The sequence below is a fragment of the Phragmites australis genome, chromosome 3, assembly GCF_958298935.1.
Source record: "Phragmites australis chromosome 3, lpPhrAust1.1, whole genome shotgun sequence".
Taxonomy (NCBI): domain Eukaryota; kingdom Viridiplantae; phylum Streptophyta; class Magnoliopsida; order Poales; family Poaceae; genus Phragmites; species Phragmites australis.
Window position 1 is genome coordinate 1,179,747 of NC_084923.1, and position 25,532 is coordinate 1,205,278.

The following is a 25,532-nucleotide window of genomic DNA, read 5'->3' on the forward strand; positions in this document are numbered from 1 at the left end:
TCTAGCATTGGACGGTGTTCACTATCTGCAATTTAACTAATCCTACCGTTTGATCAGGTTGGAACGCAAAACTCTGAAGCGCAAAAAGGTACTTGCGACTTTGAAGGTCTTATGGTCAGTAATGGAGGATCTGACGAAGGAAATTTCACCCGAGGATGCAAAAAATTTGATATCTGAAGAGGTATTTATTCTTATCCTTGAGATTTAGTTGTGTGCACTTGATTTTACATTTATTTTATTTCAAATGTTCAAATAAAACTATTTGTGCCTTCTGGCTTATCTGTTCTGTACTGTGTTTGAGTGGTTTGTCCAGAATAGGTATAAATAACAACACGTTGGGTTCTGGCAAGCTATTTTTTTGGTCTGATGTATAAATAATAAGTAACTGAAACACAAATACTTAAGAATATACCCCATACATTAGAAAACATACAGTAATTTTGGTATGCGTGCATTCATGCTTGATTTACTGTGATTGAAGTATAAAATATCTGGATTGGCACATAAAAAAATGACAGTAGATTTGTCGTCTAAAGTACTCCTTTCTGTCATAATGCTATGAAATCAAATCATTGGTCAGAGTTGCATATGACATGCTGAAAAGTAAAACGGGAACTGCCAGGGGGTAATTTTTTTCCTTCCTCCGACATTTCCTCCCCAGTATAAGGTGCTGAGTGCAAATAATCGCCATCATGTTGGCAATCTCTCTACTTATCCTTTTTTTTTTGTTATAAAGAGCCCTGGTAGACATACATTTTTTAATGAAGTATGAAACCACTACAAACACCATGTGTCGCTCATTCATTTGATTACATAGGCTTAAGCATTTGGATGGATAGATAATTACTAGAAAAGATCACACACATGGTTGTTCCCAGCACGTTTGGTGCATTTAATTTTGTACTTATACCTCCACTCTTTGTTAAACTAATGCAGATAATCATTTTTTCTTTTTCGTTTGTAGACAAACAGCACTGTTGAGTAAGTTGCATATAGAATCTTAGTGTCCAAGTAAATAACATAAAAAATAAGTGTCCAAGTAAATACAAGTTTGATATCTGCTTGTTATGAGCTTGCACTCCTTCAGATTTCCACCCTTGAATCTTATTAAGACCGATAAATGGTTTCATTTTTACAATTTATGTATTCTTTTTTATTCAGATGAAAAAGGTCATGCAAAAAGATGCGGAGAGGACAGAGGATGTTGTTGCATATAATATTATTCCTCTAGATGCTCTGTCTACTACGACTAATGCAATTGTGACTTTTTCAGAGGTATGGTTTAGAATATGGCCTTTTGTTATTGCCACTTTTTTAGATCTGGAAGTGGTTATACCTTTTGCTGTTTTGCATCGTTTCAATTTCAGGTGAGGGCAGCAATATCAGCTTTGCAGTACCATAGAGATCTGCCCAGGCTCCCTGGTACCTTTTCAGTCCCTGACGCTAGGAATTCAGATATGCTGGATCTTTTGCAATGTGTATTTGGTTTTCAGGTCAGTGTTTTATGGCGCACCTGCCATATTAATCTATAATAAGTGCATTTTCTATGATGATAATTTACTGTAATCATATAACAACGGAACAGGCTCATTTAATAATATTCCCAATAGATGAGAAATATTAACTGCCAACCTAAGTGACAAAAAGTCTGATTGCTATTAATGATGTCATGGTCACCTATATGGATTGACTTGTGTTACTAGAAAATCTGTAAATATGCTGCTGCATATGTAATTCTTGCTGTAACTTTCAAAACAGGTATGCCACTTATCATGACAAACATGAAAACTATATTATACATTTGATATGGTAAAGTTATAACAATTCAGCTAAATTCTATATTGTTCTATATTTTACTGCCTGAGCCTGGATCTTATCTTCCATCATGCTTTCAACATAAAAGAAAGGACTCTGGATGGTGAAAAGTATGGTCCATGAGCTTGTAATCATACTATCAATGAAGGATTTATCTTTTAACTGTAGCCAGATAGCTAGCTAAGCACTTTTGTGTTATTATAGAAATGCTAAAGATCCACATGCATTATTAAGTTAAAAAGTGAGCAGAGGAAGGAGCTCTAATCACGATAAAGTAAATGAATAGATATTCTATATGCATCTTGTGTTTTGTTGACAAATGTATCCATCCTTTAAATATGGTAATAGGTTCTCAAATCTCTATATTTTTTATTTTGCATTTGGTCTCTTTCCTAGGAGCATACATGTCTATTTGATGGAAACCAGATGCTAGGAAAATAATGTGATGCAATGGGACTCTCATACATCATTGTGTGTACTCAGTTTTGATGATGAAAACTTACATCCTAGTGCGACATCATGACCAACACTACTGGTAATGATAAAAAAATGAGGGAGAAAGGAAGTAGACATGCCAATCTTTGTGTGTGCGTGTGTTTTCGAAATATTTAGGAAGGAAGTACAGTGTTATTGGGTACAACATTTGGGCCCCTGCTTGTAGTTAGAACTCCTCTGTGCATTCTTAATACATGCTATAACAACATTTTGAAGTCTTGTTGCTTTTGTGGAAACATGCTATAATCCCTTCTCATGATTGTAGGAAGGTAATGTGAAAAACCAACGAGAGCATATCATTCACCTATTGGCAAATGAACAGTCTCGACTGGGCAAACTATCAGGGAATGAGCCGGTATGTGTTATTTGTTGACATTAGTTTATTGTTCTCTTGTATCATATTTTTTTATCTGTTTAATGCCCTGATTTCACCCCCTCCGGATGAGGGCTCTCCTTGATCTGCTGTACCTCCCTGGTGTTATGTAATCCTTTTTTTTTGAAATTCAATAATCATTTTCACCTTATCAATAATTTAGTATTTTGTGGATATTCTTTTTTCTTGAGTCGCGTAGTTAGTTTTGTACTTTGCTGACATATGCTTTTGTTTTGCTTTATTGTGACTCACTAATTGGTTTCTTTTGGATTTAGCTCAGCTTGTGGCGATTTCGATGCACATTTTATTTTTGTTTCCTTGTTGTTAGACTCTTTTGAACATAAATCAGTTTATGATAGTCATGAACTTATGTTTCGGTCTTTTCTTTAGCATTTACAATATGGCTTCTTGTTCTGTAAGAAGCTTTTTCTGAAGTCCTTTCGAATTAATGAAGCTCTTGTTCATGATGAAGGATAGACATTTTCCTAAAGCGCTTTCCGCAAGGTTGAGATGTTCCCTGTATGAATTATTCTGTATTAATGATGCTGTGCTCACTTTCAGAAAGAAAAAAAAGAGAATGATGTTGTGCAAAACTGGTTATGCATCCGTTATATATTTATATCTTTTTTCCTGGAAAAAATATTTGCTTATGTGGTGTTCGTTTCCATGTGGTGCACGAACTGAATATTCTTGATAGTTTTGTTCAGTTTGCTAATCTTGCATATGAATGGATGTGCTTCTTTTGAACGACTTTATCATTAGTGGAAACTTTTCCTTGTCTTTGTCTCGGTCTAATTGATTCTGCACCTGCTCTGGCAATAACATACTAAACTGTAAAAAGGGAAAGAGCTAGGTTTATATCTTATTTTTATATTCAAACGTTGAGTTTTTTTCGCTGTGGTCTCCACTTGTTATGTTTTCTATGTTACGTACTTAGATTGTAGTTTTCGGCTTTTGGAGTTGAAAAATTAATGTTACAATGATACATTGATATTCTATTAACATAATCACCAGGATCATATTACGGATCCTATAAATATAGAAACCACGCTAATACTGAGAAGTTTATCTTTCCATTCAAGTATTTCATTTGTGGCCTGTTCCTCCCTACTCATGTATCGCATCTCCTTCTAGTCGTGTCGTCCTGGCCCTCTTCTCTATGTTGTTTACCCTGTCATGGCATAGTACCCAGTAGTCCAGTACACACTAATATTTTTTGGTCGACTGATGTTGCTGCAATATCTATCATTTAAATTCAAATACATATCCTTTTTTTTAAAAAAATACGCTAATATGGTAACAACTGTGACTGGTTATCGGGCTCTGCCCCCAAATAATCATTTCCATATTGCTTGAAGTTGTCCATGCCAATATCCTTACCGTTGTTTTCGTCTCTTGTCAGAAAATCGATGAGGGTGCTGTGCATGTTGTCTTCTCCAAATCACTTGATAACTATATCAAATGGTGCAACTATCTGCCACTGCTTCCTGTCTGGAACAAGTATGGTTTTTTGTATTCTGCATCAATCTATTTAACTTCTTACCCATGCCTTATTTATTTCTAAGATATTGCATTGTTTTCTCTTAGCACTGATTCTTTGACCAAAGAAAAGAAGTTGCTATATGTTTGTTTGTTCTACTTGATGTGGGGAGAAGCTGGTAATGTACGATTTCTTCCAGAGGGTTTATGCTACATATATCATCATGTAAGTCTGTATAAGATTCTACTGAAGCTCTATCATATTTCTTTTGTGGTGCATGATTGTTCCTTTATTTACTGTTTTCTTGCATGGAAATATATTGTACCTTTTGTCGTGTGTCTGGAAGAATCTGCAAACCGATATTTGGGTGCTTTTATGCTAGCGTTGAACATGTGCTATTATATGAGGCTTGGATGAACGAGACTTAGTGCGCTGTGAGTTGGAAGAGTACTGAGGCACTAGACAAAAGACAGACTGACTAAGCGTATATACTAGTGGGAGTACCTACTTGTAGGAATCCTTCCCTGTTTCATTACGTTGTTGGCATATAAGTGCAAAGTTGCTTCTGTTCAGATTCTTCTCGCTGTGCACCCTGACTGTTTAACATGTTTATTGTTTATAATATTTCTAAGGTAATCATGTCGTCCTTAAGCAAAGAATCAGCGAATTCTGTTATGTTCTTTTGGTCAATCCTTAAAGCTAGACTTGTCCGAACCACTGTTATCCGGACATGTAAGTTCAGAATTATTTTTGTCGTGTTGATATGCGTCCTGGTGTCGACGTATGCCACATGTGGAATGACCCGTACAGTCGTATCATACCACCTCATTGCAAATCCTGAGACGAGGCCCACGTTGATAGGAGCAGTGTTGTTGACATGTGATCTGGAGAGTACAATAAAACCTATAAGCAGAGGAGGGTGACTTGAGACTTTTTTATGGGAACAGTTTGGGAGATCCCTACCGGAATATTATATTGACAGGACAAACTACGACTCTCAAAAACCGCTGCAACTAAGTAAAGGAGGCAAAGAAAAACCAAACCTGACGCTCAACCTATAGGAATTTCAACTGCTCAAGATGCACTTGATGGAACACATAATCCACTCACACAACTTTTCAAAGCAGAAAATTATCCAATCCAACCCAATCCAATCAGCTAAAGCTCCCACTATCTGTTTAGGAGCTCTAACTTTCAACCATTTCGAATATCTACGTAATAATGTTTCCATCTGTGCTTGAGAGGGAGGAATGAGGTAGAGGAGGATGCTATGCTTAAGATCTGAATAAGATGTGGGGAAGAGACATTCCTCCATGGTTGCTCCACATCAGGAGGATCAATGATCATCAGTTGCTTCCTTTTTAGTTTTTCAAGAAGGCAAAACTGTTGTATTAAATATGTGGTTGGAAATGTGATGAACTGCCCTTGTGATGGTGGGATTCTTTGTACATTGAGAGTGAACTTTCAATAAAATAATATGAAAACTCAATTCGAATATAAAATTCATTCATATTCCATTTTTTTTTCAATTTTTCCATATTAGAGTATAATGTCTGGGTTGGATGTGACACTTGTGTGTACTGTGTAGAGGTGGGCAATCGGTTAATGTGGTTATTACGGTTTGGTTTGTTCGGTTTTAAACATCTCAGTTTTCAGAAACTAGAAACTGAAATAACCTAGGGAAAAAGCAAAACCGAACCAAAATAAACGATATATATCAGTTTGGTTTTTGGTTTTAAACCGAAATTTCTACACTGCTGAATAGAGGCACATATGACACATCATTGCAATGCAGATATAGCCATAAAGGCATACGACATGAAAAAATCACAACAAGTCCAACACAATAATTCAAATAGTCTTGGGCCAGGCCATTCCAGGAGGTGCGTGAGTGGCTTGGGCCTTGGGTGGTTTTGGCCAGGATTTGTGCGCCTCAGGAACTTATGAATGGAGGTCTATGTATAATTCTGTTTATACGGTCTGTTTGGTTTTTGGACTTATTAAATCGGATAACTGAACGACACAACATTTAAAACCAAACAAAATAAAACCGAACAAACTGTAAATATCGGTTATTCTGGTTCGGTTTCGGTTTCTATTGTCATTTTTCGGTTTTTTTGCCCACCCTTACCTGTGTGCGTGTCCGAGTACCACTGGTCCGAGCAATTTACAGCAAAAATGGATTACTATTGACTGTTGTACATGATGCCAACCACAACTTATGTTGTTGAAATTCATGTTCTGTTTTAATTTTGCAGCTAGCAAGGGAACTAGAGGAGGTTTTACAAAAACAGACTGCAGAGCCAGCTGAAAGCTGCAGTTCTAATGATGTGGTGTCGTTTCTTGACCAAGTCATTTCTCCTTTGTATGAAATCATTGCAGCGGTAAGTGTGGCTTCTGAGTGAGCTAATATCTCTTGCTATGTTTGGTCTTATATGTTTTTTTTTTAATGCTGATTCTGCTGCAGGAAGCAACCAACAATAATAACGGGCGTGCACCCCATTCTGCATGGAGAAACTATGATGATTTCAATGAGTTTTTCTGGTAAGCTGATCAATTGAGTTATTGTGTTTGTTGCTTTGAAGTTGATCAATTGAGTTCTTGTGTTTGTTGATTTGTTGCTGCTTCCATAATCTTTTGCCCCTTCCTTCTAGGTCTCTTAAGTGCTTTCAACTAGGTTGGCCATGGAAGCTGAGCAACCCATTTTTCTCAAAGCCTAGTAGGAAAGAGAAGGTTTGTTTTTATTAATCATAGTCACAGTATTTGAATCTTGCAGTACATGTAACCAAATCAGCATTTGCATGTATGTTATGTATTTACTTTTGGTAATTGTCTGTTAATATGTTCTGATCCTCCTGACCATAGTGCCAACAGTATGATAGGTTTAAGGACCCCTTTGGCCAAGCTTCGTTATAGTCTTGTCCTTGCACAAAAGCTTAGTCCACATCAAACAAATTCCTTGTCTTCCTGACTTGCGTTGGTTTAAAGCTTATGTGGTCATTTAAGCCGCAGGCACTCATTGAAGGCTGGTGTGTATCACTCTTCCCCACCTATCACGGACCCCATTACTTGACAAATTGATATCCTGATGATCCAAGCTTGAGGCCCACACCCCACAACAGGAACCACATATCTCTGCCCCCAGTCCTTTTCTGTGCTTGATGAGGATAGCTTCCGTAATGCTGATGCTCCCTAGCTCTTAGCTTCTCCCTATTCTCGATGACAATGAAAACAGCAACTGTTGCTCACAGTGCTTGACGAGGATAGCTTTCAAGAACAGGAGTTGAAACTCCAAGATCCAGTACTGCGACTTGCGTGATGAGCAACAGAGAGCTGGCATTCATCCTCTTACTTTTGCTTGAATCGGAGAAGATCGCAATACAGTTTGGAGACTGACAGTGATATAGATTGTGGACGATATGGAATGGGAGAGAATGAGTGTTTTCACTTCAGTCAAGAAATTCGTTCCTGTTTTATATTCGGCATGTTGAAAATCCACCTTTTTGAGCTTATCAATCAAGATAACAAAAAACCAGCTTATTGGATAAGCTGAAGTTGGCTAAAAGGGCCCTAAACCTATAAATGAAGAATTCAGTCCTGTTCCAAACTTTCTATAACAATGTGGATACGTATCATCAGCTTTGTTCAACAGCCTGATGCTGGATTTTGCTGCTATTTCTGTTGAATTTCTTGCCTTTTTCATTACAAAATGTGCAATTTGTTTTGCAGGGCTTGCTAGGTAGAAATCATCATTATGGAAAGACATCTTTTGTGGAACATAGGACTTTTCTTCATCTTTACCACAGCTTTCATCGCCTTTGGATGTTCCTAATTATGATGTTTCAGGTAAACACAAATTCTAATCACATAATCATGATTGATCTCCCCTTCTTCATCTTGTGGATTTTACGTGGGATTCAGCATCGCATTCCGCTTCTTTTTCTTAATCTGTTAATAGAATTCTTAGATTGGTTTTATTCAATTTGTTGAAGCGCTAAATGCACAATATTGTGAACAAGGTCTTTTTTCCGCCTTCTCTCTATTATGGCTACTTTACCTGTTGATGATGTATAGGTGGAACTCATGCATGGTAGAGGATTTACAGAACATTATGAACACACAAATCTGCAACAAACACAAGAATTTTTTTCCTCCAAATACATGTTTCTTTCATTATAACTGCACTTCTTACCATTATTCCTTGCCCTCATTTGTCCACTTTATGCAGGGAAGCAACAATTCACCACTTTACCTTTCTTGGACGTAGCACATTATAACATACTATATTTAATTGTTGCACCATTGCCAGATAGGATAGTCAATTAGTAAATTAGTCTTGGGTGGCCTTTTGCCACCATTTGAAAGAACCTGGTGCTAGACTGACGCAAAACTTGTGGGGAGGATAAAGACCGTAACTTGTTGGTTGGTTAATGCAAAATTCTCATAAATAAAGGCATGTCTTTTGGGGATCTTTTTGAGAAGAACAAAATAAGGGAGAATTTAGCCTTCTGGAGACATTGCAGAACACTTTTTGTTTCCTAGGACAATAGTATCTGTATATGATTCTCATATGATCCCTGATGTATTGTACCAGACCACCGTGTTTCATTCACGTATGGGGTTGACTTTGTCTGCATGTACAATTTTGTACGTACACATTGAAACATTACCATGAGTGGTATCCTGAAACTGATGTTTAGCAGGAGCTACGTTGACTTCTTTTGTTTTTATGGGCATGGGGATGGATTTTGTCTTATTCTTATTTCGAATGATCTATCATTAGGTGCTTTATGTTGCCAATCTTTAATGAATTTTATGTACCTGCACTGTAACCATAGTGTGTGGTTCTATTTATTCGATGCAGGGACTAACTATCATTGCTTTTAACAATGATAATTTTGACATGAAGACCGCATTGCAACTTCTTAGTCTGGGCCCAACTTATGTCGTAATGAAATTTGTTGAGAGTTAGTACAAAATTCTTTTTGCTTACTATAACATGATCAGTAGTGTAAATAATCTTGCTGATGGTTGGTTTCTTTTGTTACCTTTTTTTATGAAGGTCTATTGGACATTCTGATGATGTATGGTGCCTATTCAACATCTCGTGGATCTGCAATCACCAGAGTGCTATGGCGATTCTGTTGGTTTACGGTAGCTTCGTTGGTGATTTGTTACCTATATGTGTATGTTTTTCCTTCGAGTTGTAAAATCTAAAATTTTCATTCATGTCTGGAGTAGAATTAAATTAACAAAAAGAATCACTAAATTGGAAGACTATGCTGATGGTCTTATATCTTCTGGCAATTGCATTCTCAAAGATCTTGAAACACGAAGAGGAAACACATACCACATTGGCCCTTACTAGGTGGTCCATGATGAATAACAGAAGCATAAAATTATTTCAATCCTGAAACTCAACTGCTTCAGTTCTTCTATTTTTGTACTTTGTAAAGAGATAAAATGATTTCGGACGCCCTGTTGGTCTGATTGGAGTGATAATGTCATCTGAAACTTAGAAACCCAAAATTGATCTTTCTGCATCCAATATTATCTGCACTGGCTTGCTTGAAATATGGTCTATTCTGATGTTTGGAGCATGCTCTATACTTGTTCCACTTCTCAGGCATATGACCACGGCACTATTAATACTAGTAGTCAAGCTGAAGGGCTTAAGTGATTAAATTTGAGGATGGGTGCGGTTCATACAAAGATAGCTGTAGAAATAATCGATTCCTTGCTATTTTTTGGGGCTATAATTGATACCTGATTGGTTCATCTGGCCTAGTTTGCCTTAAAGCGCTATAATGCACCCTCCAGATGTTTCTGGCTTTCAGCATCTCTTTTGGTAGTGTGTGTTACGCTTAACATCATACTTTCAGCAATGATATAGTTCTTTGGCCTAAGATTTGCTTATTATGCACTGGATGTGGCCTTATGTGGTAGCTTGAAAAAGTTAATAGCAAGAACATCACTTTGGTTTTCTGAGATGAAGTACTCAATTGGGCTGTGGTCTGGTGGCGTCAGTTTAATTTTAAGAGAGAAGTTCTAATTGCCCCAACTTGATCATGAGGCAACACTACTCTACCTTTTGGTGTTAACTCCAAATTAACACTTCATGTTTGATAGACTTTCTGCTCAGGAGAATTGCTATAATTCATTCAACTTAGGATTCAAAATGCGGGACTTGATACTTTTCTCTTTGTTTTGCCAGCAAGGCACTTCAAGATGGGACACAGTCAGCAACATTCAAGATATATGTATTTGTTATCAGTGCATATGCGGGTGCCCACATAGTTATCAGCCTACTTATGAGCGTCCCTTGTTGCCATGGTTTGACTCAGGCTTGCTACCGCTGGTCTTTTGTGCGCCTTGCTCAGTGGATGCATCAGGTCTTGCCCTTTTTTTGCACATTCGGACCTCCTGATTCTTTCTTCTGTTGAAATCTTTGTATGCAATATCTTCTGCTAAGAATATCTGACATTTGGGTTTTGTTGAAGGAGCACAATTATGTTGGAAGAGGCATGCATGAGAGTCCCATTGACTATATAAAGTAATCCCATAGAATTTTGAAGCATAATACCGTGATTCTGTTGACAAAGTGGAAATGCACCATTACTTACGCTATTTACCGTGCAGATACGTCGCTTTCTGGATTACAATTCTTGGTGCAAAATTTTCATTCACCTATTTTCTCCAGGAAAGGTTTAGTTTTTTGTTTTCCATTGTTTCATAAGCTCTGATTTGTATTCTAAAATGTCATTTGTCATGCAGATAAAGCCTCTTGTGAAACCAACAAGAATTGTAATCAATTTCAGAGGCTTGGAGTATGCCTGGCATGACTTTGTTTCAAAGAGTATGGATATATTATGTTATCTGTACATGTGACTATGCTTTTTTCTGCCATCACCCTATGATCCCATAATATTTAACTGCCTTGTTTTTTTATTCAGTCATTGCCTTATATTTTGAAATTGTTCTTGTTGAGAACCGTCTGTCTCATTCCAAATAATAGTGATTTTGTTTCTTCCATTTACTTTGTAATAATAATATCCTCATATGTGTAACGATGTGTACTTTAATGAACAACACTTTATGCCTAATCGATTGGGATCGCTTTGCTTTAAATCTTAATACTGGTTCTTATAATGCTTGCAGATAACCATAATGCTCTTACAATCCTTTCATTATGGGCTCCAGTGGTGTCAGTAAGTAATCTCTTTTGCTTCTAGTTCTAGCTCTCTGAACTGGTTGTTATGTTGTATTGGAATGACGGGCACTATATACTGAATTCTGAAAAATTGCCTAATTAACAATAAGGAATAGAAATTTCTAGATGACACTCTAATAAGCTCATTCTGAACATTGAGTTGATTATCTGTCCAGTTTCTCATCTTGACTATTCATTGTGAAATTCCTGCATTCTGAGCAGGCCTTAAAATCATTCTTTATAAACTGACCTGCAGTATCCTGGGTAATCGCAGTCGCTACCAGCCTGAGCATGTGCCAAACAGGACTGAGATACTATAATAACCTCCCTCAAAGGGTTGGCACCCTCGTCAACACTCATCAAGCACTATCATATCCATTATTACCCCTTGATAGTTGATACACAAGCCTGTAGAGCATTTGTCGCACTTTGATTCCGATGGTAACACCCTGAGTACTTTGAGCTCATACCAACACTGAGACTTCCGTTTAATTCAAAATATAACCACATAAAAATCACTTTAGCTTTTATCCTTGTTTCTCGTAAGGAGGTTAACAAGGCTAGTATGGATGATTGCACAAGGTTTATATGCAATTCTAATGCAATTAGAACTAACCATGTGGGACTGAACAAGCTGCTAGCAGGCCAAATTGTGCTGGGGTGTATCATTACCTGCACAAGTTGATGAACCGATGATGGCAAGTTATGCTTTTGCCATTGCTTTTGTTATCACTTGTATCACCTATGTCCCATTTTGCTCTGTTCTACGGAGCCTACGTGAATATGTAGTAAACTATGAGTTCAGTGTGTCCATAGATGAATTACCTTATAGCATGGACAACTGATGTGTGATATGAATAGAACTTCAGAATCTAGATGGAATATGATTCATCCAAGCTATACCGTCATAACTAACGTGACTAATATGACCACATATTCAATTTGAACTGTAGTTTTTTGTGGTAATTATCCTTTTCTCTGGATAATTTTACTTTCTGGTTGTTAGTTCACTGAAAGTTTACAAGTGATCAGACACCTGGGTTGTTGTCAACAACTTGCTTGTTCCTATTCTCTTTTTGGGCTTATTGCTACAACAGGTAGCTGTTTCTATGCACAGTGAACATTCGAAAACTATATTTCTTAAGTGAAATATTCATGTATGCAGATTTACCTTTTGGACATTCATGTATTTTACACTGTGCTGTCTGCTATATACGGATTTCTCCTTGGCGCGCGCGATCGCTTGGGAGAGGTTAGCTCCTTAAACTTAAGCATTGTGCTATTGTCATGCAACCTATGCTGCTGCTTCTGGATGATCTATTAACCTTATTGTTTGTTAGATTCTTGTTATTTATGCAATGCCAATTCTTGTTTATTCGAGTCTATCTTACTTGCACATTCTCCAGTATTCTTTTTGAATATTTGGATGCTTGCACAGTACATCTGCAAGATGTTAGTCAATGGAAAGTGCATTTGATTATGCAAACACACTCAGATATAGTTTAATAACATCGATGAACTAGAAGGAAAATAACTTAATTAAGTTTGTTACATTTGTGTTAATGTTGCGGACGCCTTTGTGGGCTGCACTTACCACGACACAAGAGGCTTGTCCAGCACCAGCACGGCAACAACTTGGCGCCCACAACTAAAGTCAGCTCTATATAATGAGCCCAGGTGTCATTGTTTAAGTTAAGCAAGAAGAAACCCCAAAAATCCATATAAGTTGGCAGTTCAGAGCCTCCCTGAGTGAACTCCCATCCACGTCTTGCTATCCCTGTTTTCCCATCCACTTGCCATATCAGTTAAGGCCTGGTATTCCACCAGTGTAACACACTCCTGTACTTTTCTAGATGTCATTTTAGCCTCCAACACACAACAAGGTGACAATAAGTCAATAACTCTCTTTCTATGATCTGGTTGCCCTTCTTGATTGCTTTCACCTCCAATTAATGGCATCCAGTACATATACTCATTGAAATCCAAATACCGATTCTCAATAGATTTTAGCAGGGGTTCTTTGGAAAAACTACCATGAACGCCCAGAACATCTATTTGAGATATAAAAAAACAGGTTCCTGAAACGGCATCTAAATAAGAATGCTTTTCTGTGGTCTTCTTTTCCTTCTCTTCCTCATCTATTCGTAACAAATACTTTGAAGATCAGTTTTGTTCGTAAATTTATCATGTATGGTATTTGTATATGGTATTTCAGATCAGGTCTGTTGAAGCAGTTCACAGATTCTTTGAGAAGTTCCCTGAAGCATTCATGGATAAACTTCATGTTGCTGTTCCAAAAAGGTTTTTGATCTCTTTTACTTTCTTCCTTATGTTTCGTTGTAAATACTCTAAAGCTGGTTTGTTTCCTTCATGCAGGAAACAATTGCAATCATCTGGTCAGGTATGAGTCATTTGATACCAATATTTACAACTAGTTCAGTTAGTTCTCTCGGTGGAGCTGTGAAAGCGTGTATCTATTTGTATCTTTTTGGCTGTTGCACATTTATTTGTTCAAACAAAATAACAGTGTTATTTATCATGCATAAATTATAAATATGCCATTTTTTGTTGTTACTTACAATGGGTTGACACTGGAAACACAAATTTACCAGCATACAGAATTGAACAAGTTTGATGCATCTAGATTCGCTCCCTTCTGGAATGAAATTGTGAGGAATTTACGGGAAGAGGATTATATTGATAACACGTAAGTAAATCATCTTGAAAAAAAGTGTTACAGTTTTTTTTTTTCAAGAATCATATTTAGATATAATTTGACCATTTTTGCCCTATTTGCAGTGAACTGGAATTGCTTTTGATGCCCAAGAATGATGGAATGCTTCCCATTGTGCAATGGCCACTTTTCTTGCTTGCTAGCAAGGTCATCCGTCAAAAGCTATTTTACTTGTTAAAACTTAAAAGTTTCCCCTTGCATTATATGCACATATTGTCTCCATTTTGCCTCCTCAGTTAACATGTTCCCTTTCATTGCAGGTTTTCTTGGCCAAAGATATTGCAATTGACTGCAAAGACTCACAAGATGAACTTTGGCTAAGGATATCTAAGGATGAGTACATGCAATATGCTGTTGTAGAATGCTTCCATAGCATTTATTATATCCTGACATCTATACTAGATAAAGAAGGACGTCTCTGGTAATGAGTTCTTTTATAATGTTTCTGTTTATCCTGTTTCTTTTCATGTATTAAGTTGATCTTATATGGTGCATTGTACTTGAAAATTTTAGGGTGGAGAGGATTTATGGTGGTATCCGAGAAAGTATTTCAAAGAAGAACATCCAGAGTGATCTTCATTTCAGCAAATTGCCTAATGCTATCGCCAAGCTTGTTGCTGTACTGGGAATACTGGTATGTACTATAGTTTAGTTTTTTAGTTTTAGGTGTCAATGTGTCATTTGTTAACGCTTTTAACTTCTTTGCCATATTTGCTACGGGATCACCTTATTGATGAGGCAAGTCTAAAATTTGACTTCCCTTGTATAAGAATATTATATGTTCTTTAGAAACTGTTTATTGCATATCTACCTTTTTCATTGTTGAAATTAGAATCTACTTGAGCCATATTGCAGGTGCTGTTAAATTTATTGAAACCTCCTAGCCTTCCCTCAGCCATTTTGATCTGCCCCTTGCAGACTGTGAGGGGCAGATTTGTTCTTCTTTTTTTTCTATGTAAAGTATGGTATCTATGTCTCTTGCATTTTTACTAGTTTAACATTTTTTATTCAAGCTACTTAAATATACTTTTGAATTGTTTGGATTATTCAAGTATATATAATAGTTAAACTACCTTTTTGTAGAGAAGTACAACCGAGTCCGGTGATCTGAAAAAGGGAGCAGTTAATGCTATTCAAGACCTATATGAAGTTGTTTATCATGAAGTGGTTTCTTTTGATATGAGGTCTGCTATTTGTTTATAATTTCTTCCATTCTGATCTTTTTGTCAGATTTGTATGCCCTTGTATCATTGCTTTTCTAATTCCCTTTGTTTGTAAATGATAGTGGTAACATTGACGATTGGACTCAGATAAATAGAGCGAGGGCGGAAGGCCGCCTCTTCAATAATCTCAAGTGGCCAAATGATCCTGGATTGGTAGTATTTAAACACTGGATGCATTTTCTTGTTGAGTGTCTATTTTCTTGTTAGCCTGCATCTTTCTGTAGTCATTATTTGATCTGTGTTGGTGTAACTGAACCCAGAAGGACTTGATCAAGCGATTGTATTCGCTTATGACAATTAAGGAATCAGCTGCAAACGTTCCTAAAAATCTGGAAGCCGGGAGGAGACTTGAGTTCTTTACAAATTCTCTGTTCATGCAAATTCCTGTTGCAAGGCCTGTTTCGGAAATGGTTTCCTTTAGGTGAGGCTTCTTTAATTTCTCTTTTGCATGTCGATTTAGTGATTTAGTCATGGAATTTCCGCTGTTGTTCTCAGCAAACCGTAGATCACCTGTTTCCACTGGGGGAGTATGTTTTAGTTGTCTGGCACCATGGATTGATTGGACTTATTCTTTAATTGTAATAGTTGAACTATATTGTTTCAAGTTAGTTTCTTTTCCATATCATCTCTTTAAGTGCAGTTTTCTTGTGTTGATTCAGTTTTGCTTGTCTACGTGTCCAACTGTCGATGATGTTTTCCGATGTATTTTGCAGTGTATTTACTCCATATTACTCTGAGATTGTTCTCTACAGCATGGCTGAACTTCAGAAAAAAAACGAAGATGGTATAACTACATTGTTTTATCTCCAGAAGATTTACCCAGGTCTGTTCTTTCCCTTTATCATGAACCAGTGAAATCAATGCCTGGGATCTGGACCTTGAAAATGCAAAGAGGGACCAATACTTTTGATGTTACTGTTTGATATAGCCCTTGTTTTCATGTTCGAATCGTGATCCTTTGAATATTTCTGCTTTCTTGTTGTGAGGTGTATGTATTGTGTTTAACAAACTTGAAATTTCTTTCAAAATTGGGTCAAGTGTGTGCTTCTGTCTGCACCAATTGTTAGCGTGTGTCTCCACTGAGTAAGTTCCATAAGCCTATGGTGTTACTCACAATAGCAAGGTGGTTCTACATTTTAATCTTGACAATTAGGGTTTTGCAATGCTACCATGACAAACACTAACAGTTTGTTTGGTGCTATCTAGAACAGAAATGCTACAAGCTAAAGAGTGAGAGATAGTCCTCATTGAAGCGTTCTTATAGGAGCGTTACTTCTATTTCACTGGTATTTGCTCTTTTCTACTCTGGGTAGGCGAGCACCTGTCTTTACACCATGTACTGGGCCTCTCTAACAAACACTGATGGTGAAAAGATCACAGGCCCATTCAAATCGCCCAGGTAGTGGAAACCACAATTAGTGATAAGCTTGGAACCTTCACTTGTCTCGAATGAAGTACTAAGAACCAGAATTGAATAAGGAAGGCATGCCTTAGGTGGCTCCGAATTGACTTATGTAAATACAGTCTTAGGGCTTCTTAAACCTGTTCCATCTTAGGTTGTGCCCAAGAGGAAAGAGATACTTCACCTCACCCATAGATGCAAAACTCTTCACTGTGCTGTTAGATTGGTCTTAAAGGATCCCACAATATTCTAAATAGTGCTTAAACCATTGAACTATGGGGCACAAAGTGTGTATTTTAGATACAACCATCTGCTCCAATACTAAATTAAGTCGTATCAATGCTCCTTTTTCCAGGGAAGAAACTATGTTTTGCATGAGATGTGGCTTGGGTCCATTTTTGTGCTCTTTCCCATCCACTTCACTGCCTAGCAACTAGCATTTGGCAAGCCTTTGGATACATTTGACATGTAGTATTGGAGATGCCCTTATAACCCCAGTTGTGGGCAGAGAACGGTTTGGACATGCCCATCTGTGTGCGGATATGTTCAGATGTACGCTATTTTAACTTTATAAGACAATGGAGGCACTGGACATGTTCTGCACCCCGTGCTTTTGTTTTGAGGGAATAGCTGCTGCCCACCTTAATAAACAAAGGACATGCAAGATACTGCAATAGTAAATTCCAAATCGTACTTGACCTAAGTGCTAGTTTGCTCACCTTCTCCATTGCTGCACCATGGCACCAGGAGAATTTTTGAAACCCAGTACAAGTGCTTGCTATATCTATCTGTTATCCCTATTTAGCGCGTTGGGTGTTAAATAGGAGTTATATAAGTTCATTTTTGGTCCCTCTACTATTGAGTTGGTTTAAAAATCATCCCTCATTTCAAAAACCAGAAATCTTAAGTCCTCCAACTTCTAAAACCGTTCGCTATCCATCCCTCGGGCCGTTTTATGGTGGTTTTGCACACGTGGCGTATCTGAATCACATGGATAGGCACGCTGATTGGGTGCGCCATGTCGGATAAAGAGGCCCATGTGGCTACCACGTCAGCGCCTCCGGTCGGGTTCTCGATGCCTCCTCCGCAGCAAGCAGCAGCAGGGGTGTGCGGATTCGCGTGACAGCAAGGACGACGCGGGCTTGAGGGCGACAACCTGCAAGAGAGGCGGTGCGGCCATGGGGCGGCGGCATGGTGAATCTTCCACGTTGCAGGGCTTCAACGCGTCGAAGCCTCCGACCAATCTTCGCTCTTCCATGGTAGGCAACATGGGCGGTGGCCATCAGCTCTGGGGGCGCACGCGGTGAATGGGCTCGGCGAGTGGTGACCGCATGACTGGTGTGGTAGGTACAAATAAGAGGTGAGGCTTCGATCAGCAGAGCTTCCCATCAGTGAGGCTCGGTGAACACAATCGACGGTGAAATCTTACGGCGATGAAACGCAGCAGGGCTTCGGCTTAGCGTCTCCTCTCGATCGATCTCCCTGATGGCAAAGCTTTCGCGGAACACCTTGTGGGTGCGCCAGCCTGCTCTCCTCTGCTTCGTCCCGCCGGTGCCCCGCGTCGTTGTTCTCCTCGGCTCGGTCAAATCTCGGTGAGCTACTTTGCCACGAGCTTCTCCTCGACCTCCTCCCCGCTCCAATTTGGCCATTTAGCTGTCGCGCCGCCACCCCACCGGAGCTCCTTCACTTCGAGGCCCAGCGATCATCGCCAGTCCAACCAGGGCGAGGTCCGACTCACCTCGATGAGAGGATTCACTCCCCACATCGAGGCGATGCTCGTGCGCCCTTCGGTTCGGCCGAAAATGCACCGTAGTGTCGCCGCCTCGTAGCCCCTTATCCCTTCCCTCTAACCGACATGGGTAGCTCGCCACTCTGCCGCCAACAAGCCTTAGAAATTGACTTTCCGCATCAAGGAGATGCTTATGCGCTCGCTGTTTTGGGCCGAGATTTGTCGCTCGACTTCCGCGCGTTGTGGAGGAGCGGGAGGGCCAGTAGGTCGGCGGCGAGGTTGTTGGCAAGCACACCGGTCTTGCTCGTGGAGCAGCGCGTCGACGAGTGTAGTGCGCACGGAGGAGGCTGGGTCACGCACCCGCTGCAGCGCGGCCGACATGAGTCACGGGACGAGCTGGGCCACTGCATCACGTGGCCACAAGCGCGGGAAGGTGGAAGGTGGAGTGGAGAAGAAGAAAAGGCTGACATGTGGGCCCCAATGTGGGAAAGGCTAAGTCAACATGGTCAGGCCACGCGGGATGCAAGTCAGTAGCGCCACATGTTCAAAACCACTTTGAAACAGGTCGTGGGATGAGTTTCGGACGGTTTTAAATGTTGGGGGACGAAAGATTTCTGGTATTGGAGTTGAATGATGAGAATTAAACCAACTCGATAGTTGAGGGACGAAAAATAGCCTTTTTCCTATATATATATAGGACACATTTTTTGTACTCTCAAGTGCACATACTCCTGCACTAATAGGTGTTCAAAAAGGAGTATGTATATCTTAGAAAGTAGTATATATATATTTCAGAAAGTAATATATACATCTCATAAAGTCATATGAACTTCACTTATAAAAAAGTATATACATCTCATGAAGTAGTATATACTTCAATTATAACGGGGTTAACAGTGGATCGAGCCGGGAGTATATACTCCTAGGAGTACAGACTAGTTTTCCTATAGAAAGCCTTTTCTGTACTTTCGGGTATATATACTCCCTCCTAATGGGTGTTCAGAAAGGAGTATGTACATATTAAAAAGTAGTATGTACATCTCAAAAAATATATATTTCACTTATAAAAAAGTATATACAACTTCGAAAATAGTATATACATATCAGAAAGTAGTATATACTTTTGTTATAACGGGATCAACTGTGGATTGAGCCGAGAGTATGTACTCCCGAGAGTACCATAGTCACAAGAACTCCAGGACAATCAAGTTGTGGAATGGGGTCAAGGGATGTGGGATGATACCTGACAAGATCGCGGTGCGACGGGGGCATACCTCTTTGGGACACTAGTTTTGAACGTGGAACGCGATCCTAAATAATCCAGGTCGATGACTCGGGTCGATAGCCTAGTTTCTCTCCTCCCTCCCCTCCCCCCACACCCTCTCTCCCTCTCTCCCCCACCTGAACAAACATTATCTACCTCTCGAGTAGACACACAGTCCCACAACAACAATTGTTGTAGCCTTGTCCAGCTAGAGGTGCCCATTGATGTAATTCATCTCTCTCTCTCTCTCTCTCTCTCTCTCTCTCTCTCCATTGCCTCATGAGACCCCTAGATCCAGCGCATGAAGGCAGAGGAAGGGGGATGGATGCCGTCGCAGCTACGGGTGTGGCTCTGTGTGACGGCACGACGGTGCGGACCACTCCAGCGCAGGAGTGCGGGCGAGGGCGGCGCTGGAGTACGGAAGTGGCGCTGAAGGGCTCCGTGTGATGGCACGCCGGTGGGGCGTCGTCCCGGCGGTGACCCGGATTCGCGATTTGGGTCGTTCGATCCAGGGTCGTGGATCATGCCATTGACCCCGACCTGCCATCGACTCCGACCCCTGTGACTATGGGGAGTACAGACTAGTTTTGCCGGGAGTACTGAAGTATATATTACTTTCTGATATGCATATACTACTTTTTATGATGTACATACTCTTTTCTGAACACCCATTAGAGGAGTATGTGCACCCGGGAGTACAAGATAGGCTTCCTGAATTATTGTTCTGAAGGATGGAATTTTCATGTATCGTGTGAAATCACATGTGTCCCCTGAATTATTGTTCTACAATTCTAATACGATTGATTTCTGTAAACAGATGAATGGAAGAACTTCCTTACTCGTATCAACAGGGATGAAAATGCAGCAGACTCTGAACTTTTTGGCAACCCAAATGACATACTTGAACTACGTCTGTGGGCTTCTTATCGTGGGCAGACCTTAGCACGAACTGGTTTGTGACCCTCTGAAACCTATATGTGTTCTACATATGGCATAATTAATTTGAGCGGCTCATGTATTGCTTTCACTTAATCCCCCTTTTCTATACATAGACCTCTTTTCTTTATCTGAGTTAGTAAACAACATAATTCTCTTCTAGCTTTTGCTTAATTCTTGACTAAGAAACTATACATTTTCTATTTGGATATGGAAATTGATTGTTCTAATAGCTAAGTTTGTGATGGTTGTTTTCCTCTAGTGTTTGAAGTCATGTGTGCTTGTTGTTGATTTTCTCTGATGACATGAGAAAATACTGATTTGTACGCTCTTTGAGTATGTCTAAATGTAATGCTTTTCCTCTGCAGTTCGTGGTATGATGTACTACAGGAAAGCCCTTATGCTACAGAATTATTTGGAGAGGATACAATCTGAAGGTATCTGTACTACTTACCTTGCAAGATGCATAGTTGCTATTTATCTAAATGAACATTCCCTCTTGTGTTTTCTTTCTTTGCTAGACCTCGAAGCTTTGGCTGGTTCGGCTGATGCACATTTTGAGTTGTCCCCTGAGGCACGTGCACAAGCTGATTTGAAGTTTACGTACGTGGTTACCTGCCAAATTTATGGAAAACAGAAGGGAGAAGGGAAACCTGAAGCTGCAGATATAGCCCTACTAATGCAAAGGTGCGCTTAATTTTATACGTTAGAAATGTCTTTGCTAGTTTTCCTGCTAATCAAGTTTTGCACCTCCATGTGAAATCACTTATGGAGCCTCGTTAGCTCACGCACGCACATGCACATGAACAGTCTCGATCCCTTTCTGTTCTGTAGTGTTGAATCTCCTTTAATATTTTTATCATCTTTCTTAGGAATGAAGCTCTCAGAGTTGCTTACATTGATGTTGTCGAGAGTGTTAAGAATGGAAAGCCCACTACTGAGTATTACTCGAAGCTTGTTAAAGCTGACATTCATGGAAAGGACAAGGTGAGTCCTTAATAGCACTTTGTTTTAGTCTTTTAGATCTCTTTCTTGTTTTTGGGGAAAGAACTAATTTTATTTCCTTTGGTATATTGGTTGTCTCAGATTTTGTAAGAAATAATTTTGTCTCAGATCTTGTAAGAACTATCTTCAACGACAATATTCTTGTGTTTCAACTGCTGTTTTCCATTTGTGAGTAATAGTCAGCACTTTGCGCACCCTTACTGATAACATGTAACAGGTTTTGATCCCTTGGGTGCATTGGTTGTTTGTACTGCTTTCATTAGTGTTATAATGTTTTTTATCCCTCACGCCCATAAGCACCCTTGTAATATACCTGCCTCTACACTCTACCTTAGGTTAATACCACTCAAGTAAGGCCCAGCTTGGCATTGCGGTGGCTTTTCGATATCACTTTTTTTCTAGATCTGGATTTCGTAGTTAGTTGGGAGCATCTTTTTAGGATCCATAACAGCAAAAAAATTCTGGAATTAGCTAATATTTCTGTAACAGCAGCGCAGCACAACACCGGAACCACAATCTGGTCTAAGAACTTAAATATTATGTTTACTTATTTGTACAGTGCATTTTTTCATATTCACCAAATTAAAATTTGTATTGCAGGAAATTTATTCCATTAAATTGCCTGGCAATCCGAAGCTTGGGGAGGGAAAACCAGAAAACCAAAATCATGCCATAATATTCACTCGCGGAAATGCAGTGCAGACTATCGATATGAATCAGGTATACAACTGTGCTAATTTTTCGCCTTTTCTATCCTCGAGTTAAGTACTATAATTTTGCTTTAAATTTTATGCATTCAAAGATTTCTAGAATGTTCGCTAGATGACCCTTGGTACAAAGGTAGCCTGCTACCATTCTCATTCCCCTCTTATTGAATGTTGGATCGAATCTAAGGCAAAATCACACTTTTTCTTTAATTTGTATTTTTGTGCATAGTTTTCCTCTACTGAAACCAACCTTTTGTCAGTGTGAGAAAGGATAAAAATGTAGCAAAAAGATCATTCCATTACAGATATTGTCACTATTTGAGAATTTCACTAGTGGTTCAGTCAGAAATTGTATCACGTATTTGTTTTGTAGGATAACTACTTTGAGGAGGCACTTAAAATGAGAAACCTGCTTGAGGAGTTCTCTCTGAAGCGTGGCAAGCATTACCCTTCTATTCTTGGTGTCAGAGAGCATGTCTTCACGGGAAGGTATCATTTCACTACGTTTTGATGTAGTTATTTGGATAACTTCACCAATAAATTCAGTTCTAACTGTTCACTTTTATAGTGTTTCCTCCCTGGCCTCATTTATGTCAAACCAGGAAACTAGTTTTGTGACGTTAGGACAGCGTGTTCTTGCTAATCCACTGAAGTAAGTGTTTTACACAGTATTTCTGTTACACATGAGTATCATCTAAAATTACGTGTGGTCAACACGTGTAACTTTATCTTTTTTTCAGAGTGAGAATGCACTATGGCCATCCAGATGTTTTTGATAGAATTTTTCATATAACGAGGGGTGGGATCAGTAAGGCCTCCCGCATCATTAATATTAGTGAGGATATATATGCAGGTAAGACCTGCAACCTTTTTCTGCCTTTCCTCATTTTGAGAGTTTTATGTTCAGTTTCATTCAGTATGCGTCATTGGTATTAGTACTTGTGTGATTCTTAGAATCTTCTCTATTAAGAACATCAAGTTATTGTGTTTCTCTTTCAAGGCTTTAAGGTTATGGTGCAGAGCTTACTGATGCGTCTATGAATTGCAGGATTCAACTCAACTCTGCGTCAAGGGAGCATAACTCATCATGAGTATATCCAGGTTTAAATTTTCTTCATTCATATTGCATCCATGCTGTTTAGATTTTGTTCATTGTACTACATCCTTGCTGACCACTAGCTGTATCAATCAAATAAATGTAACACCCAAATTTGCTAAAAGCCCAGCCCCCGGTGGGGCGAACATGCATGCGTAGCACCTCTCTTGGGCTTTTGTCCTTGCTTCGCTCACGGTAGAGGCAGCAAGGGTTGATGCTCTAATACTGTCGGTAACACCCCGCGGCCCAACATTTGCTAAAAGCCCAGCCTCCATGTGTGGCAGTAGGGCTGCTCAGGGTTTGGTGCAAAACTGCCCAAAGCGGCGAACCAGACCAGACCAAACTGCTTGTACAGTTTGATGCGGGTTGGTCTTAGTTGCATGTAAACTGTATAACCAGTCTACTCGGTTCAACACGCCACGAAATCCCTTAAATACTTTAAAAGGAGGAGAGGACGAAGAGAAAGGCTTGGACACTAGAGCCACTTAATGAGCATATGGACAGCCCGCCCAGAGAATTGAGTCCAAAGCGGCAGTGTTCGCATCCGCGATGGGTGCAGGAGCAGCGCGACGCACGCCGTGGATGATGGGAACGAGTTGCCGGTGAAGGAGCAGGCCCAATTCCTCCACCACTATTGAGAGGTTGTGGATGATGATGAAGGCGAGCATTGATGGGCATGGAGCTCGGTAATGGTGGCGTTGTTGTTTGCACCTACATGTTGAAGACAAACTCGTTTTGGACTGGACAATACTTAGATTAGACAGTACATGCAGCCCATGTGTACTAGTTCCCCCCATTGCACCACACATGCCCAACAAAGATGATGGAAAAGGTTTGGTCCAAACCGTGAAACCAGTCGTTCGCTGGTTGGGATTTTTTTGGTAGAAACCTCTGGAAACTGTGAATGAACACCCCTATGGGGTGAACACGCATGTGCATAACCTCTCTTGTGCTTTTGTCCTTGCTTAGCCCAAAAGGGTTAATTCAGAAATGCTACATCTTGGGCAAGGTTTATATGCTAGTGTAACTCAAGGTAAACGGGCAATATGGTATTAAAGGGGTGGGGTGTTACAAAACCTTAAGTTGAGCTGGTTGGTAGAGTAGAAAGACAAGCTAATATGCGATTAGTTAAGGCCTCACTCCTGCTGTTGTACGTTGAAAAGCGTGCTACATGGAGAGATTGTTAGAAAACAAACGGACCCATTTTCTTTCCTGTACATATGTTTAGAGTATATGATACATCTTCACAATTCTGCCAGAATAGGAGAATCTGAACTCTTAGTAGCCAATAGTCGCATGAGAATCTTCCAATTTGTTGTAGATAGGTAAAGTTGCTAGTTCCCAAATGTGGTTAGTAGCGTCAGGGTCTCATGATGTTGGACAAATGTGGTTGATTCTTGCATTGAGCCTGCAGTTAGGGTCATAAGTTTAGATCCTCAACAACAACCTTTGTCCCAAGCAAGTTGGGGTAGGCTAGAGATGAAACCCACAAGATCCAACTAAAAAGATGATGAGAAAACAATAATGATAATAAAGGTACTAGTAATAGTAAAATAAAATAAAAGTAATAACGGTACAAGGAGATTGATGCATAAGTTATAAGTTTAGATTCTCAATAAGTATATATTTGGATGCCTGTGTGTCTATTTGTCGAATCCAAAAAAATGTTGGCCTCAATCATTCTACATTTGACATGTCAATAAACTTCAGCATGGCTTTTGTCACTCGGAGAGTCTTATAGTTGATCAACTGTCAATGGATTATTGATTTGGTTCTATCAGTTTTTGTGGTGTCTTGTAGTATGATATGACACGATTAGTCACTGCTGCTAGTCAAGGGGAGAGGGCCAATCAGAAAACCCTTCTCTAGCCGATCCAATAAGATTTGTCACATGCAATTGACCAACCCTTGATTCTACATGTACACCAGTAGTGCAGTGCATATGGCACACCGGCTCTCAGTGAACTATCTTGACCATAATTCTTTAGCTGAGTAAATCAATTGCTTAAACAAACTTACTGATGATAACCGCTTCGCTTTTTTGCCACACATTGATATACATT

At 39.5% G+C, this 25,532-nt stretch overlaps 1 protein-coding gene across 3 annotated transcripts in view; it reads left to right on the top strand.

The window, feature by feature from the left end:
• LOC133911426 (callose synthase 9) overlaps nt 1-25,532 on the top strand; it is a 34,888-nt gene that overhangs the window by 2,366 nt on the left and 6,990 nt on the right. Inside the window, exons 4-40 of one of the 3 annotated variants that reach the window (XM_062353666.1) lie at nt 58-181; nt 1,162-1,275; nt 1,368-1,493; nt 2,576-2,665; nt 4,086-4,183; nt 4,271-4,388; nt 6,422-6,547; nt 6,631-6,707; nt 6,818-6,896; nt 7,893-8,009; nt 9,028-9,130; nt 9,226-9,349; nt 10,378-10,555; nt 10,664-10,716; nt 10,803-10,860; nt 10,935-11,019; nt 11,322-11,371; nt 12,539-12,625; nt 13,589-13,674; nt 13,750-13,774; nt 13,986-14,080; nt 14,173-14,254; nt 14,368-14,528; nt 14,621-14,741; nt 15,191-15,291; nt 15,393-15,483; nt 15,591-15,751; nt 16,044-16,153; nt 20,543-20,677; nt 21,030-21,098; nt 21,183-21,348; nt 21,534-21,648; nt 22,267-22,386; nt 22,747-22,862; nt 22,942-23,025; nt 23,114-23,226; nt 23,422-23,474. In XM_062353666.1, the coding sequence (XP_062209650.1) occupies nt 58-181; nt 1,162-1,275; nt 1,368-1,493; nt 2,576-2,665; nt 4,086-4,183; nt 4,271-4,388; nt 6,422-6,547; nt 6,631-6,707; nt 6,818-6,896; nt 7,893-8,009; nt 9,028-9,130; nt 9,226-9,349; nt 10,378-10,555; nt 10,664-10,716; nt 10,803-10,860; nt 10,935-11,019; nt 11,322-11,371; nt 12,539-12,625; nt 13,589-13,674; nt 13,750-13,774; nt 13,986-14,080; nt 14,173-14,254; nt 14,368-14,528; nt 14,621-14,741; nt 15,191-15,291; nt 15,393-15,483; nt 15,591-15,751; nt 16,044-16,153; nt 20,543-20,677; nt 21,030-21,098; nt 21,183-21,348; nt 21,534-21,648; nt 22,267-22,386; nt 22,747-22,862; nt 22,942-23,025; nt 23,114-23,226; nt 23,422-23,474 (3,811 nt within the window). Of the gene's footprint in view, nt 1-57; nt 182-1,161; nt 1,276-1,367; nt 1,494-2,575; nt 2,666-4,085; nt 4,184-4,270; nt 4,389-6,421; nt 6,548-6,630; nt 6,708-6,817; nt 6,897-7,892; nt 8,010-9,027; nt 9,131-9,225; nt 9,350-10,377; nt 10,556-10,663; nt 10,717-10,802; nt 10,861-10,934; nt 11,020-11,321; nt 11,372-12,538; nt 12,626-13,588; nt 13,675-13,749; nt 13,775-13,985; nt 14,081-14,172; nt 14,255-14,367; nt 14,529-14,620; nt 14,742-15,190; nt 15,292-15,392; nt 15,484-15,590; nt 15,752-16,043; nt 16,154-20,542; nt 20,678-21,029; nt 21,349-21,533; nt 21,649-22,266; nt 22,387-22,746; nt 22,863-22,941; nt 23,026-23,113; nt 23,227-23,421; nt 23,475-25,532 lie in introns of all 3 variants that reach the window. The other 2 variants (XM_062353664.1, XM_062353665.1) reach the window with 2 other exon arrangements.